This window comes from Tenrec ecaudatus, chromosome 4, assembly GCF_050624435.1.
Source record: "Tenrec ecaudatus isolate mTenEca1 chromosome 4, mTenEca1.hap1, whole genome shotgun sequence".
Taxonomy (NCBI): Eukaryota; Metazoa; Chordata; class Mammalia; order Afrosoricida; family Tenrecidae; genus Tenrec; species Tenrec ecaudatus.
Genome location: NC_134533.1, coordinates 96,899,523 through 96,919,464, shown reverse-complemented (window position 1 = coordinate 96,919,464; position 19,942 = coordinate 96,899,523). Strand labels below are relative to the sequence as shown.

At 36.8% G+C, this 19,942-nt stretch overlaps 1 protein-coding gene across 1 annotated transcript in view; it reads right to left on the bottom strand.

The window, feature by feature from the left end:
* CNTN5 (contactin 5) overlaps nt 1-19,942 on the bottom strand; it is a 557,068-nt gene that overhangs the window by 444,552 nt on the left and 92,574 nt on the right. The window contains exon 6 of the mRNA XM_075547810.1: nt 2,544-2,639. Coding sequence (XP_075403925.1) covers nt 2,544-2,639 — 96 coding nt within the window. The remainder of the gene's footprint in view (nt 1-2,543; nt 2,640-19,942) is intronic.

Here is a 19,942-nt window from a genome sequence, read left to right as displayed (position 1 = left end):
GGACACTAGAAAGGTAAGCCAAGACGAGGCTGCTGGTCATCCTGCAAGATGCTTCTCCGTATGACAAGTGTTACGTTGCAGCTGTTAAAGTGGCAGATCGAGTGGTGAAGGTGGTTTGTTGTAAAGAATAAATGAAAGGAAGAGGGAGGATAGTGTTGAAAAGATATCCACGTGCCTTTGAAATAATCAAATATTAAAGCTAGCATACTATCAAAACATTGACAATGGCTTACAATGTTAAAATCTTTGAGACCTGAATTTACATCGTCTTAATGACTGAAACAAGGAGGGGCAAAAAATGGTAAATCTGATGACTTGTGTTTCAACGCAGGGTTTTTATAACGAAAGACACCAGCATGGGAAATGTGAAGGAAGAAGATCTAGTCTCAGTCAGTGGCAAATGAGACTCGGTAGAAGAGACAGTTAAACATAAGATGGCTGCAGGAGGAGCCACGTCTAGGGATAGACAAACTGCAGTTTAGTGTGTTCAACTGAGAAGTTAAAGATATGTAACTGATGGCTATCTGGGGAACCGCTGACTATCTGGTAAGTCATTGGCCCTAACTTGGATGCTGAGTTACTCCTATTACTTTGGAGCATGCCAGAGTTCCCTGAAAACCTTGGGGTGCTAACATTGACATTTGAATGGATCATCAATATAGACTATAAACCTAATGACTAGTACTTTACAATTGCTCCTTGACCTTAGATTGTATAACCAGCCTATTATTTCATATGGCATATATATGAATGTGTGCTTTACTTAACTTATCTTAGTCAAAATAAATAATTATTTGATAAATTATTGATATATGTTCATATGTTCTGGTTATTTTACCCCAAATGCAAATCATTATACTATTTTTTTCATTTGAAATTATTAGTACTTCTGCTGCCCATTGGTTAATGTATCTGTTTGTTATTCTAAAGGTTTCCTTTCTATTATCTTATTCCATTTTAATGACGCATTAATTTGTACATGTTCCAATAGCTTTGCAATATGGATTATATCCCAGACAATTTTGCTTTTCTTACAGGTATCATGTCATTAACTCTTGTCGAGCTGATGTTTGTCAGTTGTATCCTCTCAAAGCTGCCATTGCCTTTCTCAGCCTCGTCCTCATCCTCCACCTTCACCTTCTGCTTCTCTAACAACTATTTATCTATTACTGCTTTCAAACCATACATACCCAACCTTAGATATGACCTTTATAAATATCACATATCTTTCACATCTTTAAAAGTAAAACAGTTTTCTTAGAAGAATTTAAATTGGAATTAAATACAAGCAAGTTTCAACATGCTCATTGTAAATTTTCCAAACTGCCCAGAGAAAGACCGGTGGCTGGCATGACATGCAGCAAAGAATGGCCACAACCGGAGACATTTACTAACAGTGATTCTTTTCTGAGTTTAAAAGCCCTGTGTTTCCCCAGAATATTTTCCTGTTGAAACGCAGTCTACTGTTCTTCAATTGAAATAAAAATTGGGAGGAGAGTCATATACAAGGCGAGCAATTTTGAGTAAATTTGGTTAGAATCTTTTATTTGTGATGTAAACTATTCATGGCAATACAGAATTAGTAACTACATTGATAACATACTCTTAAAATAAATATAACTAAATCATCCTAATTACAACAAAAATGACTAAAAAACCAGGACCCTGAGTTCACTTTCAGTTGTAATGTCTAAGGATTTCATAATTTTTTAGATAGGCTAAGCCCACCTTCAGCGTGATTTCTTCTCTTCTCCCTCTTTCACTCCCTATCTCCATATCCACTACCTCTACTTACCTTTCTTAGCTCTCTCACTTCAATTGGTGCTGGTCACAATAAATTAGAAATGGTATTTTAGGAAAAACCAGGCTGATTTGCATACTGAGGCTCACATCAAATTAAAAGACACTATCTGTGAGTTTGGAAAGTGACAAAAGGTTACCTTTTTTTCCTAATTCAGAGCAAAATTTACTACTCTGTTACCAAATCCCATGAGTTAGTTATCCCTTGTCCGGATTTTTCTGAGCAACAGCCCCAGTGACCAGAATTATATATATATTTGAAACTAAAAATTAAATAACAATAAGATACACTGTTTCTTAAGTAATTTTTTTTGTTTCAGTGTGACAAACAACACCATAAACAATCAAGTTTCCAGCTTATCATCAGAAGCAAGACACACATTGGTATTCCATTAACTCCACTTTGACACTCCAAACAAGTTTGAAAAGTTTCTCCTCTCTCAATTGATCACGTGCCTTGTACTGCAGGCAATATAGTCCTTGACAGTGGCAGGCAGAGACCTAACCATGACAAGTAAACAGTAAGAATGGCAATAAAACAATGTTATCAGTGGAGCTCAGTCTCCTGTCTGTCCAATGGCATTCAGAGTACAAAATGCTTAATTACACATCTGGTACTCTGATACATGTCAAGAAAACCATGCACATTTCACCTGGCCTGCTGTCTAGTCGATACGGTCTAAAAGCATGAGCACCCAGTCAGAGAGAGCAGCAGCAATAGAGAACGTGGGATCCTACTGTACCTGGTGAATGAGGCGGAGGAGAACACATCAGCACAACTCCCTGGCCTTCCCTCACAGAGACGGCACTTCTTGTCCGGCCACTAAAATTTCCCAGATCTGTCAACATAACACAGTATTAAGATGAAAGGCAAAAATGAGTTGACAGAATTACTACTATTGTCACATACTTACTTTGCACGTATTACCCAGATGAGCTTTATATTTGCTTATGAAGCAGCGATAGGAGGGCCCTACACACAAATTTATACAATTTTAAATGTCACGACTTATAGATTTATAGACATTCTTTTTCTACTTCACACTGCCTATAAATGGGAAGTATAGGAAGAAAGAAAACACAGTATTTACAAGATATTACATTTATTTATTTACTTATTTATAATACTTTCTACATACTGACTTTTCTCTAACTGATAATGCACATTTATGCATATTGAGAAAAGAAATGGAGTTGGTTAGGAGTGTCTGGTCTCTAGCCTGCTGCCTCATTATACAAATAACATGAAAATTGTGTATCAATTTGCAAAATTAGAGAGGCTTATGTGCACTAACAAAACATAATGAGGATATAAAGTACTATTTTTCCACAAATGTGAGTGACACAGTCATGTTTACTATCATTTTGTGGAAGCCGAGACTGGACTGCACAAATTAATTATGCTCATCCATTTTGATTACTCAGCAGCATTATAGCTATCAAAACACTCACTTATTTGTATGAGGCATTACCACATAAAGATTCATTTGCTATTCCTTAAAGTATGTTGCTAATGCTAATCCATGTTTCAGAAAAGATTCTCCTAAAAAGAAAGAGGTATAAAATTAACGATGGAAAATTTTATTTGTATTTTATATTGCTATTAATCTCTTCATATCATAATACAATGGTTCTTTGCTCCTGCTTTTGGTGAACTGACAAATGATGCAATTTTAGTAATACTTTTGTAAGGATGGTAGGAGCTTAATATTTTTAAAATTTATCATTGTCTCATAACTCTGAATCTATTATCATGCTTTGATAGGGAGTTATGCTTTTAAATCAGAATTTTCTAAAAGACTATTTCAAGAAAATATAGTATACATAGTTTATTTGGATCCAAGGTGAACTCAAAATTAATGTATGCATATTAATCTAATATTATGAAAATAAACTTCCAAGGGAAGGCAATGAATGCATATGAAGGAAAGCAATATATAAACTAAACTTCTTTCCATGCCTTACTTTTTTTTAGTTGAACAACAATTTGCTTATCTGATGAACTAACAATATTATATTAAATATATCCAAAATTACGAAGGACTAATAAGCACTGATGTTATGATGTGAATAAGTAGTCAGAGAGGTATTTGTTGTTTAGGAAAATATTTGGGATCTTCTGCACAATTCTATCGTTCACTGTAAATGGCTTAGGCTTCTCCTAAGTAGCGAGATAATTACATAGGTGCCACATAAACATTGGATTTGGTAAGGAAAGGATGAGTTTCGTTCAACTCAGTTTGATTTTAAAGGAAACATATTCACATATATCCACAGTAAAATAAAATGTGATCATATTCACTTTGTGACTTATGATTTTAAGTTCAGAAACATTGATCCTTAGGGATAGAGACTGTCTTTTTTTCAATAAATGATTTCAGTATGGAAACAAAACAGGGAAGTGTTCTCGCTTGACTCCCTTTGACTCTGCTCTGAGAAACACGCAGGAATCACACAGTGCAACTGGTTCCTGGTAAAGTTGGGATATCTGTGCACATTTTGCTATTTAAACTTTCCTTCATCATCATCGGATTTATAAATTCTGAGAGGATAATTGGGAGCAATTCATTTTAACTCAATTTCTTGAATTTTTTAAAAGTACATTCTTTAAAAGCCTCCAATACTTTATGCATTTATAGTATGACATTTCAATCAATTTATTATTAAGAATATCTTGATAGAACATAGTCCCACATTAATGCCTGTTTTTGAAAAATTGAAAGAAAAACATGACCTGGAAATAAGAAACATAAAGAAATAAAAAATGCAGAATATTTATGATTTGAATTGTCTTTTGAGATCACAATGACCCAAAAGATAACACTTAGCTGTAATTGCTTTATTTTGTATCAACCATTAACATAAGTGCAATTCAATATTCCCTCATGGAATTGTCTCTTTGTCATTATTTTCTACAGAACTGCAGCACCAGTAGCAGAAAGATAAATGGACATTTTCAATTTTGAATAGTCTCTTTTTTTACCCTTCTCGTAAAAACACACAGATGAATGCTAAAGACAAGACTTCATTTTTATGGAAAATGTACTTTCCTCCTTCTTCCTAGGGGAAAAATTAAAAGCACAATATGATTATGTGTACTCTAAGTGCTAGGAAAGAGTCAGGCTAATCTCAGGTAGAATGATTTATGTGGAAAAAATTATCAGTGGTGCTAAGAGTGAATAATCTTAGTACAAATTCACTTGCTTACTTCTTGCTGTGAGCAGAAAGTAGCTTCTTCGAAGGAATTGTGAAGGAACTGAGAAATCACTCAGTTGACATATATGGCGTTTGAGTGCTTATCAAATTATTTTAATAAACTATTAGTTCCATCTATTAAGTAGAGACAATTTTCATAGAGCAAAAACATTTCTGGATGAGAGCTGTGATTTATATTATGGCAGTTTGCATAAGGATAATAAATATACACATTTATGTCTAATAAACCTATCAGTATCAGTTGATTCTGACTCATAAGTACCCTCTATGTTGGTTCCAAGACTGCAAATCTTTCTTATAGCAGAGCCGCCTCTTTTTTCTTCTGTGGACTGGCTGGTGAATTTGAACTGCCCACTTTGTAGTTAGCATTCCAGCTTACCCAACAAGGCCCCCAATGAGAATAAAGCAGCGTCTTCATGAAATGATTCAAAGTTTAGGTTCAGCTCATAAGCTGAAGCAAAACTTTTCTGATTTATCATACTATGCTACGGAAGGAGCTCTGTTCCCACACGTGTGAGCAGTTACAGAACAGCTAACCAGGAGGGCAGGAGCGCTGGGAGTGCAGCGTTTGCACTTTGGGCGGGAAGTTATGAACAGCTCCTTGGGAGAAAGACTGGACTTTCTACCCCTGTAGACAGTTTCCGAAACCTACAGGGGGGTCACGGTAAGCCAGCATCGACTAGATGGGCAGTGAGAGAACCACAACTCTGCCACTGGCTGTCGGCTTTGAAAATTATTTGCAGCCTTGGAAAGCCATGGGGCAGTTCTACTGTGCTCGACAGAATTACTGAGAGTTGAAATTGTCTTTCACGGCATGCTACGCTACGCTATGCCTCCCGTGGACACAGAGGTTGGTAGCTGGAGGAAAAACTTTTTGACGCCAGGCTTTGTTGTTACAGAGACTTTTTTTTCCTTCTGAATTCGGAACTCACACAAAGTTTACCAAGTGTAGCTTCAATTAGAAAGACATCTTACAGGATTATTGCACATTTTCACCCTACGGTCACATAGTGAACCAATAGGCAATAAATGAAGTGACTGATAACTTTGTTATGAAGAGGACATAGGCTGTGAGTTCTGTAAGTGACATCAGAGACATATTGACCAGAAATAAAATGCATAACTTCATTCATTCATTTATGAAATATTTATTCAATGCCTTCTATACAGATTAAAAGTCTCACTGGGTAAGTTAAACGTTCTGCACGTATATGCCATATACTTTTAAAAGTATGAAAACTTTGTGACAAATTCATCTCTGAGCTCAACTCGGGGCAAAATAAACATGAGGCGAACCCTAGTCATGGGATGTAAGCGTGTTATCAATGGACTGAGTAGAGCATTGTACTCTCTTGGTCATTTTGAAAAGGCTTAATGATGACTAAGAAAAAAATATCCAGACGCTTAGGAGAAGCTAGGCTTTACTTGAGAATCATATCTCAGATGAATTTCTTCAGGGAAGTTTCATAAAGAAACCTCTGCATAGTATACAAGGGGTTGAAGGGTTTTGCTTACAAATTGGAAAGGTTTATAATACGTGAAGGCACCTTCAAAAGGATGCAGTGTGAGTTCTACATGCATCCACCACTCCCACTCACCCAGACACATACACAAATGCATGCACACCTGAAAAGTGTTTAAAAATAACAAGAAACTCCAACGTATCTCCTAAAAAGGAGAATTATTTTACATGAAATGCATCTTGATATTTGGGTATTATCACATATTAGATTCTTTACATGTAAAGTTAAGGAGCTGTGGTGACGCTATTTCTGACAGCCTTACCGTTCTTAATTCTAGGATTATCATAAAGCTGACGTGTTTTCTCATACTGACTTGCCACTCATCTTTATCGCAAAGTGTAGCACACTCAAGCATTTCGGCATTTCTAGTCGTTGTTGTTCTTCATCAGAGTTGTACAGAAACTCTTCCTACGTTATTTTGTGTCAGGTAAATTCCACGGACCACAAATTGGTTGGACCTCCTTCAGCATGTACAAGAGTAAAGGGGACATAGAGGAAATTTATAAGTTCTATTTGCACTAGCTACTAACCTGAAATTCTTTGCTGAGTATTTTGAAGTGTAATCTATAGACATTAACATGTTCAAATACAACTGTATTTGTATTTTTCAGTTTCAATAATTACTAAACTTAAATGAAAAGCAAATGGATAGCTTTGCCTCTGTCACACACTAAGTAGTGAGTTAGAACATCAAACTCTGAATCTTTGATTCTATTTTTTAATCATTTTATTGGGGGCTCGTACAATTCTTATTGTGTCAAGAACATATGTACATTTGTTGCCATCATCATTCTCCAAACATTTGCTTTCTATTAGGATAAAGTAAATCAATACTTGGAGATTAAACCGAATTTTAAAAAATAATTTAGAAATAATATTCATAAGTATCTCATCTTAAAAATAGTCATATTTAGCATAAAAACAGATATGGATGCTAAATAGGAACACACTCTCACATTAATAGGAAAATAAACTAACCTGGCATTTTGCTATCCATAGTCATTTGTCTGGAAGTATAGTCTGCTCCCAGATCCCCACAAACAGGGTTGTTAATATTTATTAAAATAAAAATTTGTCTTTTGATTTGTACCTTGATTCGAAGTCCTGGAAACATGAGAATTTGTGGTGTTTAATGAAACAAGTCAGTGTGAATGTGTAAGCTAGTAATCAATTGATAAGCAGATAGGGATGGTCTTATTATTCCTGTTCATTGATGAGGACATTCCATTTAGTAAGGTTAAATAATGAAAATAAAAATCCAGTCTGTAAAGATTTGGTCCTCTTAGATAACTGTCAGTTATGGAACTAATAGGTTTTTAATCTAGAATTATTTTGATGCTCTTAGTTTACAATGTTTTCAATCAATATAATTACTTCTCAGAAACACTTTTTTATCACACAGCAGGAGGCATGACTACAATTCTCTTAAATATTTAGGCTAACTTATCTGTGAATGGGTTATCATATCACCTTGTAAAAGTGTTAATTATTTTTTAAAGGTGGCCTCCAGAGAATATCAATTGATACCTAATTACAGCTATCTCAAAAGGACACTCCCATCTACTACAGGAAGATAAGAATTGAATTAAGATACAACTGGAGATGTGTTGAGTTAAATCTACAAGATATAAAGACATGTGATAATGGAACTTTCTACAGCACCATTGTTTTTTCCCTCCAGTTATATCACACAGGTAAGGGGGGAAAAATCCCTGGCTTTGGCTTGACATTTTCACTTTACATATTATCAGAAATGAATCATCCAGTACAAGATTGCACTAAATGATAAAGGAGAAACCAAATCAACCCAGCCCATGCTTACCTTGAAAGAGAACATTTTAACTACACGATAAATAAATAAATAAGATAAATAAGTTATAACTGCTGTTAAAAGACAGATTAATCACAGTGTGTGATAAAAATATTTTGGGTTTTCTCTGTGGATTCCCTTTGGTATTTTGATATGTGTTACTAAAAGTTCTCCAAAAGCCAGTCCTATACCAGTAAGCCATCTCAGCTGCGCACATTGCGTGTAAAGGTATGTCACGGACGTGAAAATGGTCCATCGACACTGGCACAGGTTCTCGGTTTGACTCAGTTCCAAATTTCCAGAAACATCTTTTATTTGTTTTTCAAAAATCAGAAATTGTACTTGATAAGAACAATTAAGAAATAGAGGGAGTGCTTAAATGACATCTTTCATAGGCCAGCCCAGAAGAATTCGGGTGGAAACCCCGAGTGAAGTGACTTTACCTCAAACTCCCCAGTCGCCACTGGATGGAAAGCTGAAATTCCCTAGGGCGAGAAGAGGCAGACACTGCGAATCCAAAGGCATAGAACTGGTGACAGCTGGACTTCACTTCAAATCTCTTGCCTTGAGGGCACTCAGAGATGGGTGGCCCAGAACGACTGCACACTTACTATTTTAATGCCCTCTTTGCTTTATTATGACATGTACTTACTTATCTGGTAGGCATGGTTCTGCTATTGTGAATGTATATTATTGGAAGATTTGCCCTATCACTACTGCTATTGCTTTTGTAAATAGTATATTTTTATATAAATATATATCTATATATATTACTCTCGTAAATAGTAATTAAAAGTTTATTCTGTACAAGTTAACAATTCATGCATTGTGGTTCATAGTTGGCCTATACATATATAATTTCCTTATCTCAGCAGTGTTTTAAATTCCATACCACTGACTAAACCTATGACAGTATCAATGTGCAACGGTTAGGCATTGGGCAGGGGACGTGGGGGCATAAGCACATGGAATGAAATATTCTCCAGTTGCAATATCTGTACAAAGTTATACAAGTTAATAGAAAGTATAACACTGAGTAAATAGGGGAGACAACTAAGTGTAGCTAGAAGGCACAGCTTTTAGGAAGGCAATTTGTAACTAAGAAGTCAGCAGTTCAAATCCACCAGCCTACTCCTCAGGGGAAGAAGAAGGCTCTCTGCTCTAGTGAAGATTTGCAAACTCGGAGACTCGCGGGGGGGGGGGGGGGGATTCTATCCTTCCCTATTGTGTTGCTTACTACGAGTCGGCATTGACTGGGTGGCAGAGAGTGATGCCACAGTGGGATGACTGATAATGTTCTCTAACATAAAATTACAACATCGCTAAGGTAAGCCCTATATATAATAGACCATGGACCCATGAATAGATCTGTTGCTTGCACTTAATTCTAGCCCCAGTAGAACAATTAGTTCTTATGACATGGCTCTGCTTGATGCTCGCCCTCCTGCAGAGATCACTGAAGATATAGGTGCTACAGAAAAGTAGGGTGAAGAAATTATTTTTATTATGAAGGAACTATGTACTTCAAAGGCCCACCACTTCCCTTTGCTGCAACATAAATAACAAACAAACATACTGTCATGTGCACTGTATTTTAGGAAGCGTGTACAGAAAGAAGAAACATTTTGTTGTTGGTGTTAATCACCTATTCCCATATTTTTATTCTCTTCATCTTCAAAAGAGCTCCCATTTTCTCTGAAGATTCTTAAAGCAGGCTGACTCCCTACCTTTCCACCAGCCTGTTGTGGAAGGATTTATGCCTTAGATCTCAAAGCCTTCACCTATACACGATCTTTGACAGTTTACTGGTTCTTTATCCTGAAAACAGCTCATTGGAATTCCTCCTACTTCATTGACGTCATCGCGTTGTGTTGTATGTGACGCTTCATCTCCTAGTTAAACATTTAAGACAACAGCTTAGTCCTTGGATCTCTTATCTTTGAGTCTACACTCATGACTGAAGTTATTTGATCTAGCCCTGTTATTAGAAAATTCACATATTTTGAGAATTCTCAATTTATATGTTCCTGAGGCATCCCTTGCCTCATTCATGTAATCTGCAATTTGCTGACATTTCCATTTGAGCACCCAAACAGATAAAAAATTTAACATTTCCTCATGGAGTTTCCAGTTTCTACTCCAGAACCTGCCCTTCAGATAACACTTCCCAATCAGAATAAATAATAATTCCATAATCTACGTTTTAAGGCCAAAATTTCAAAGTGCTGTTGCCCTTGCATTACTTTCATACCTTATCTAAAATCCATGAGCAAATCTGAAGAATTATTTTTCATAAGGTATCTAGAATACTATAATTCGAACCAGATTTACAGACTTATTGGCTCATTTCTTAACTAGAATGCCGTGACAGTCACTCCACTGTTTTCCCTTTGCCTACTGCAGCCTATTATTAGAAGAACAGCCAGAGTGATACTTTCAAGGAAGTTACATTATGTAACCCGAAATGACTTCCAACCCGAAACGCTCAACCACTTACAGTGGCATACAGGTAACAGACTCTCTAACTTGTGGTACCTTTTTGATATCGTCTTCTCCTATGCACCTCTTTTGCTACCTCATTCCATCACAATAGCGAATCTTCCTGATTTTAATTGAATGTATGATATGCTCTACTGCTTTAGGCCCCTTGTTCTTATTGCTGCTTCCAAGTCCAACAGTCTCGCTCTAGCTACAAACTGATGCTTGTCTTTGCTTCCATCAGGTCTGTATCTACATGTCTTTTCCGGGTGCGCTCTTCCTGAGACACCTTACATAAAAGTGGACCCTCGAGACCATCCCTGCAGTCCTATTTCCCTCTCCGATTCATTTTCCTCCTTGGCGCTTGCCTTCCAGCAAAGTAGGAATGCTTTCCTTGTCTCATCTATTGCTTTGCCCTCCAATAGAACGGAAGTTATATGATAACAGAGATCTCTGTTTGCTTGGTGCATTGTAACACCAGATCCTTGCCGTAGCTGTTCTCTTTAGCAAGAATAGGCTTTTTCTAAATATTTTGATGAATCTCTCTAACATTGTGCAAGTGCATGCTAGAATGTCACCTTGCCAGAGAGAGCTTCCTTAGTCACTGGATTCTTCCTTTCCTCCTCCCAATTTCTGTTCTTATCCCAATTCCTTGTCACTTATAGCATTTATTACCACTGGACATATTATAAAATAATGAGTTTCAAAATTTACACTCTCCTCTCCCAACTCATTAGAATGTAATCTTGGAAATAGGTACTTTGTTTTGTCATTCCTTGAAATAATATATAGTGCAGTAGGCAGCAGATAATAAATAAACACAAAATAAATAAATGAACCAATAAAACCATTTCACATTTATCTCAAGATTTTATTTATGCTTAAGCAATTCTGGCATGTCAGTTTCTAAATCTCTAGTTGTTTTTCAAATATTGTGACATATTTTTCATTATTATAATATTATGAGATCCAAATACTGAAAGGATAGATAACTATAAAAAATAGATGTATAGTAATGCTATTCCAGAGCAGAATTTCCTGAAGATTAAATTAATAACAAATTTGTGATGTAAACTATAGGCAAGATTGTTTAAATATGAATTTATTTTTGTTGGTGGTATTATGACTTCAGGCAGTAAAACCTCTAGATGTAAGTAGTTGGAATATTTGTGTGATACACGAACACAGTACAATAGTACATCTTAAATATATGAGATCAAAGAACTAACTGCTGGACACTGTTTTCATTACAGGTCATGATAATTTTTTGAAATTATAAAAAATGTTCTGAAGCACAGAAATATGTTCTATTAGTTTGTATAAAAGTCTTTTAATGAAAATACTGTACTTATATGTTATATTTTAGTATTATCTAAGTATGTAAAAAGTCTCAAATTTATATTTAAAATATTTCCATGAACAATAAATATTTTGAATACAAAAGTCTGTGTCCAAATTCATATGCACTTATTTCTCATGTATATACTACTAAGACCAGACCATTAGGTGAAAATTAGAATCATGAAAATTTAGAGTGCATACATTGGACCACTAAGTGGTAGATTATTATATAGTTACATGACTACCAAACTTCATGCACACATGACTACGACACCCCTGAGAATCATGGTCTGGCTAAGTTAAATGACAACCTTTCCCATCACTGTCAGCATGACTGTTGCCTCAACATCTGCAGACATATATCATTAATGTGCAAAATAAATGGTCAGGAGAAATTTTATTATTATCATAAATGTGAACTCTAAATAATAATACCGTCAATAAGTGAGGAGTAGCTGTATTACTATTTATTAGGTGGGCTATCTTGGGAAAATAATTTTACATCATTTTAATTTACTTTCTAATGAAGATGAAGTAATTAAACATGTTACAGATTACTATAAAAATACTTGACATATGAAAATAACCTAGCTACATACCTGACTCATAGTAAAGACTTGATAAAAGAAATTTTCTTCTTCTAAAACGTTCAGAAATATGTATTGCAATTTCTTCTAATTGTCAGCCTAAGTATTTTTTCAAAAAAATACATAAGTATGTGTAATGAAATATTCTCCAAGTGCAATATCTTGGCACTAGCTACCAAGTTATACAAGTTAATAGAAAACATAACACTGAGTTAATAGTGGAGGCAACTAGTGTAGCTAGAAGGGACAGCTTTCAGGAAGGCAATTTGTCAAGTCACTTCACCCCTCCCATCTCATCTTCTAATCTGAAAATATCAAGATAACAGATAACATAAGGCGGTTGTGATTTAAATATCATGATGAACGGATGGATGTGAACAGGTACATCGCAAAGGCGAGTGGTCATCACCCTCATCAGTATCAATGTTCTAAGGAACACGGATCATGAGATAAATTCTGACCCCAAGAGTTATGTAACTTGGAGCAGGAATTAAATCTTTCCTTTTTGCCTTTTCCCCTGATGTCAAAGTCTACGGTTCTGAAGAGAAACACCCTCACCTGCCGGCGGGACTGCATGGATAAGGCTAATGTCGTGTTGTGAACAAAGGTAAATTATCGGAAGCACATGAAGTTGTTTAGCGCTGTTATAAAAACAAAAAAATAACAACACCGTGTTGGGAAAACAACAACAAAACCCCATGTTAAGAGAATGAAAAATATGCCTCAACTGGGAGAAGATATGTGCAAACACATATTTATAAAGGATTGGTGTCCAAAATTCTCAAAGGTTTCTTAAATTCAACACTAAGAAAACAGACAGCCCAAGTACAAAGTGTGTAAACAGACATTAGAGCCAAAAAACTATCCAGATGGCAAGTAAGCACATGAAAAAATGGTTCCCGCCACAGCCATTAAGATAGCACATTATGATACCTATGAAAATCCCGGTACGTGCCCTTTCGAGTGGCTGGGGAACCTTGGTGCCGCAACAGTTATGGGTTGGGGTGCAAACGACAAGTGAGTGGTTTGAAACCACTGGCTGCACAAGGGGAGAAAGACAGGGTTTTCTATTCCCCAAAGGATTCATCTCGGGACCTCACAGGGGCAGTTCTAACCTGTCTGATATGGTGACTATGAGTCCACATCTAACTGATGGCAGTAAGAAAGGCCAAACACTGGCAACACCCACTGCTGATGTGATATGCAGCAAAAAGACCTGTCTTTCAAAATAGCAAATATTCCACATTAATGTAAGACAGTAATAACAGCCAGTGTTACCAGGTTTCTTCGTATAGCTCTGCTTTAAGATGCAGAACTTTACCAATTACACGCATTGAAGATACGACATGTATTCTCTTGAATGACTTCTCTATTCTACCCTATACATAAGCGAGAGATGTTGTTTACTATTATAACTACTGGGATACATAAAAAAAAAAACACCATGGTGACTTGGATGGCAGCTGCCAAACAATCATGTTTCTGTCTTCTTTCAGTAAGTAAGGCCACTCTGTCTTATGAGCTAAAATGAAGGTATTTTTAAAGCCAGCACTTAATATATATTTCATATAAATTTATCCCCATTTTGGCACTAGGTTTTCATATTATCATGATGGTAGAGTTATAGCTAGCATATTTGTTTCTCTTATGTAATCATTGGTAATGAGGCGGAAAAGACTTTTCACAGGACAGCTAGTCAAAAACTCATTTTAAACATCTGGGAATTTATATATGCTCATTTTGGGGGGAAAGAGTTATTGATTCAACTGCTGTGAATTCATGCTTTCTCTTACTGCCAGTACCACTCCTAATTCTGGGAATTCATTTTCTCAGTTTTGCTTACATTTTTGCAGGTGGCAAACACAAAGACACATACATGTGAAGATAGGTTTATAAAATATGAAACTCTCCAGGGATTTATTTATGCTTTTGGCTAACCAATTCTATTCATATCATATCTATGTCTCCATTACCTTTCCAGGTCTCTACACCGAATGGTGTTTAACAGTCTTGAAATTAAACACTGATAATGTGATGATGGGTGTTGGTGAATACAAAACCCTGTTTTGAGCAAGTGAAGGTAAGAAAGACCAGCTGCCTTGTAAACACTGAAATACCGAGGGTGGAACATCTGCTTGGAATGTAAAGTATACCACCAACAAGACTACATTTGGATGCCAGGAAAATGAAATACCATGTACTAGGAGGTAGGCTGAAATGGTAGATACAACAGTTACTATAGCAACAAGAGCAGGAAGAAGTGATTGTGTTTTCCTCACACTTCATAGTTGAATGCCACTGGCTAGCATTGGGAGCCAAGCCGTGCCTCCTGGAAAAGACTTTGGCAAGGCAATGGCAACAGCTGCTCCAGCACCAAAATAAATAAATAAAACAAAGCACAAAGAAACGCTTCTCTTGGTCTCCCTACTCTCATGTGTAAATTATGAAAAGCCAGGTGTGATTTAAAAAAGCACCCAACAACAAACAACACAGTATCTGTTCAAGTCAAATAGATTACAAATGTATATATGTAGATGGATATGTAGATGTACACACATATAGACATAGATATCGAGATGGAAAGGCAATGCCAGATTGCATTATTCAATACTAAAAGGTGAAGAGAATTACACCACTTTTATTATAAAATGCAAATTTTTGGAGAGTCTGACTTTTGTTTTTACTGCTGCGCTCCTTCCTTACTATAGCCAAGTGCCCGTGCCAACACTGCAGTGAGAATACACTGTTTTTCTACTAATTATAGCACTGTGACCATACCATATAGTCCTCTCTTACATCTATTTTTAAAAATAATATGTCATTTCCTAATAGTTTTAGGTTACAAAATGTGTATAATATAGTATAGAACATTCCTAAGTATGCTTCCTCTATTATTAGCATCTTAGCTAGGGGTGGCAGGTACATAATTTCATGTCAACTTGATAAATATACGTAGGGGTGGGGTCTGGTCTATCAATCAGGTCACAGCCTGATGATTCCTCCTGGTTGGCATGGCCTTCTCATGAGGTTCTGGGAACTTCCACTCTTTCTGCCTGGAGTTGGGCCACTCTCTCACTCTTTCTTCCTAGAGGTTGGTCACCCTCTCTTTCTGTGTCACTTTCCTGCAGTTCCGACACTCTGATAGTTGGAGGAGCCACATGGAGACCAGAGCCAGTGTATCCACAAGACTGTCCACCCACTGGCTTGCATTCTTCCGGCATTCAGCATCATTGCATGTGTTTCCTGAGTCTAAAGAGGAGTTTGTGGACCAGTATCAGACATATCGATTCATATCGGATGTATGGACTTGATCTGAACTCGACTGGGATGTTTTCTCAATATACAATTGCTCTTTGATATAAATCCCTCTCTTACACATGTTTGAGGGCCCCTAGATTTGTTTCTCTAGTCAACCCAATCTAACACTGTAGGTATCACATGTATATTTGTCACAGTTAATGAAGTACATTTTATATAATGCTGTTAATTAAAGTCTAGAGTTTATGTAGATAGTCTTAGCTTTAAGTTAGTATTCCTTTTTTGTTCCAAGATCAGTTCAAGGCACCACACTGCCTTTAATTGTCATATCTCATGAGGCTCTTCTTGCCCTAACAGCTTGGACGCGTGCTGGTGGAATTTTGTAGAATGCCTCGTAGGTGGTATTTGTTTGGTGTTTATACAATGCTCGACAGGGGTTAAGGATTTGGCTACAACCTAACAGTTTTTCATACTGTGATGACTTGTGTGTTGTTTATGTTGCAAATTAGACCACTGGTGAATCATGGACAAGTTTCAGCTAAGTAGTAGCTTACTTCACTCTGTAGTAAGAGAGTCTAGGAAAAGACTATTGATGAACTACTTCCAAAAGATAGCCAGTCAAAACCTCATGGATCACAGAACAATGTAACAACCACTTGCTTTGAACAGGAAGTAGTAGGCCATGAAGAACAAGGAAGATTTTCTGCGAGAGAGAAAATTTTCTGCCAGCGACTGTGAGAATGCACAGGACAGGGCAATATTTCCTTCTGTTGTAGAAGTGTAAGACCGCTGCTGGTCTTCGTCAACCCCAGAGTAGTTCTCTGTCTATCTGTGGATTCTGGGGAGGACAACCGCAGAGAGGACATGCCATTCTCAAACATTCTACCAAGGGTACAGGTTATCACCTTGACTTTTCAATGTCGGTGTTGACCTTGATGGCCTGCATGCGTTGTTCAATGTTTACTAAGTTTCTTCACTAGAGATTAACCTTTGTTCCCCTTTCTACATTTTACACTTTGGGAGAAAGGCACTGTGTACTACCCACCTGTAAGAGGTACTTGTTACCGATTTCACCGAAAGTAGTGTGTCAACATGATTTACTTCGAATTCTTCTGCCTAGAAATTTTGTGAATTCTCCCACTTCTAGCTATATATTTTTAAATTTATTTTGGTGTGGCCTCACAGGTGATGAGTTTATACTTTTGGCTATTGGCCATTACTGTTTTATTTATTTTGCGGCTCCAGGGTTTAGGCTTTTGCTATTGGGAGCTCTTTTAACTGCTGCTGTGTCCCTCAGATATGCCTTTCCCATTGTGATGCTTCTTTTTGTCCTTCCTCCTTACAAAACACCACTTTTTAATTTTATTTTATTCAACACTCTCTTAATTTCTGGCTCATATATTGCTTTGTTGCTGTTGTTGTTATTTTTAAAATGGTTTCTTCACTTGATCTTAGCCAAAAGGCCATGAAGCAATAAAATATTTTCTTATAAACTATATTTTGAAAACTATATTCGTGGCTGCAACAATGGACTTACATTGCAATTGTGAGGAGGACACAAGGCTGGACAATGCTTCAGTAAGTTGTGTATAGGGTTGTTATGAGTCTGAACTAACTTGAAAGTGCCTGATAATAGCATGTCATAAACTGATGTAAGGACAAATATTTATACACATAAACACAAGTACTCAGGGCCATTAAAAAGTTCATGTGAAGTATAATGGAATTTTCACATATTTGTGGCATTCCCGTTATATAAATATATATAAACATACACAAAGGGACTTCAAAAAATGTTGTGGAAAGTAGAATGAAAAGACATAAAAATTGAAATCCTTCTCAAGCTCCGTCAAGTTCAAGACACTGTTTTAAGTGATGATGCCAGCCATTGGGTCTATCCGCAAAGAATTGAGTTTCCTGAGACATTCACCACTGTCTGTGCCATTGTTTATTACTTAAATATTTGGGGGAGTTGGAAAATAAAAATAAGTCGGAAGGATCCAAATCAAGATCATAAGGTGGATCTCTAATAATTTCCTTTCAAAATCCTCACCAAGTTTCACTTATGTGAGCAGAGGACTGAGCAGGAGCATTGCCATAAGGGAGGATGACCGTTGAAGCCCTCTGAGACATTTATCTGCTAAAGCCTGGACTAAATTTCATTAAACATCCCCATAATTGGCAGATGTGATTGTTCTTTGGCCTTCCAGAAGTCAACAAGCAAAATACATTGCTACTGTTGCTAGGTGCCAGCCAGTTGGTTGCAAATGTAAATAACTCTATGCACAAAACCATGGCACCCTTGCTGCAGGGTGGGAGTCCATTGATGCAGCCACGGTGTCAATCCCTCTTGTTGACGCTCTTCCTCTCGGTCTAAGATGCGTCTGGATGTATTTCTTCCAAGACAGATTTATGCATCCTGCTAGAAGCCCGCGGTTTTTCCAACATTCTTCACCAACAGTATAATTCAAAAACTGCTGCTATGACATTTGCCCTTGACCAGAATCGACTATTTTCATCTCATGTCACCCATTCATTTGGTGGAACTTGATCTTCAGGATTGTGTTGATAAAGGCATATTTTTTTTCAAGAGTGTAGGTTTATTTATTATTCTTCATTTGATGCTTTAGGAAACAATTAAAAAGGAATGCATCAATATATCAAAATGGAATAAGTGGAAAAACCACTCATGTTCTTAATGCTTTTGAGGCATATTTTTCCCCTTCCCCAAACATTTTGAGAGAATCAAGTAATTTTATTTTCATATAATCTATATTCATTGATGAGTTTTTATTTACTTTTTAATAAATTATTTTATTGGGGGCTCAGACAAGTCTTATCACAATCCATCCATCCATTGTGTCAAGCACATTTGTACATTTGTTGCCATTATCATTCTCAAAACATCTGCTATCTACTTGAGCCCTTGGTATCGACTCCTCACTTTTCCCCTCCCTCCCTTCTCCCCCTCCCTCATGAACCCTTAATAATTTATAAATTATTATTATTTTTTCATGTCTTACACATCTCCCTTCACCTACTTTTCTGTTGTCCACCCCCCAGGGAGGAGGCTATATGTAGATCCTTGTAATCAGTTCCCCTTTCTACTCTACCTTTCCTCCACCCTCCCGGTTTCTCCACTCTCACCTCTGGTCCTGAAGGGATCATCTTGCTGAAGGGATTCCCTCTCGATACTGGTATTCTGAGAAATGCTTCAGGACCTTGATCCCATTTATTTAAAATTTCTTTACCAAGCTTTGCTTTTGTTTGAAGCTGAAGTGGAAGCAACAGGTTTAGCACCAATGAAGCAGAAAGGCTACTCAACTTTCATTTTCCAGTCAAACTGTGTAAGCCGACGCAATTGAGATGGTGCTTGCTATTGTTTATTCTGTTAATCCTCACTGCTTTTGGATTCGGGCATGAACAAGATTGTCGCCTTGAAACTTGATATGGATGACCTGCTGCTGCTGCTGCAGCTGCATATTCAGCATCACCTCCTTCCTTCTGAAAATGTGTTATTTGTGTGTAAATGACTGATTGGTATGTGATGCCCATACAATTTTTGAAAATCAGGATTCCACCATACTTCCATCCAATCTTTGCCATCAATCGGATATTTGTTCTTGTTTCCATTTTAGCAGAATCCATACTTCTCTGAAACTAGGTCCTGCTTAGACATGATATAAACAATGTTGTGACTATTTCTGGATCCAAAATGATTAAAAATCAATGCACAGTTATAATATAATATGAACTTTTTGAGGACCTCACATAGATAAGTTGCTGGTTTGCTACAGGACATCCAGTCAGTTTTGATGTTCAGCTGCACGGCCCGGCATGCGTCATCCACACAATGGTTATGTGTGACTGCATCCATCCTGCTGAGGGACTTCCTCTGTTTGTCTGACCCTCTTCTTTACTCAGCATGA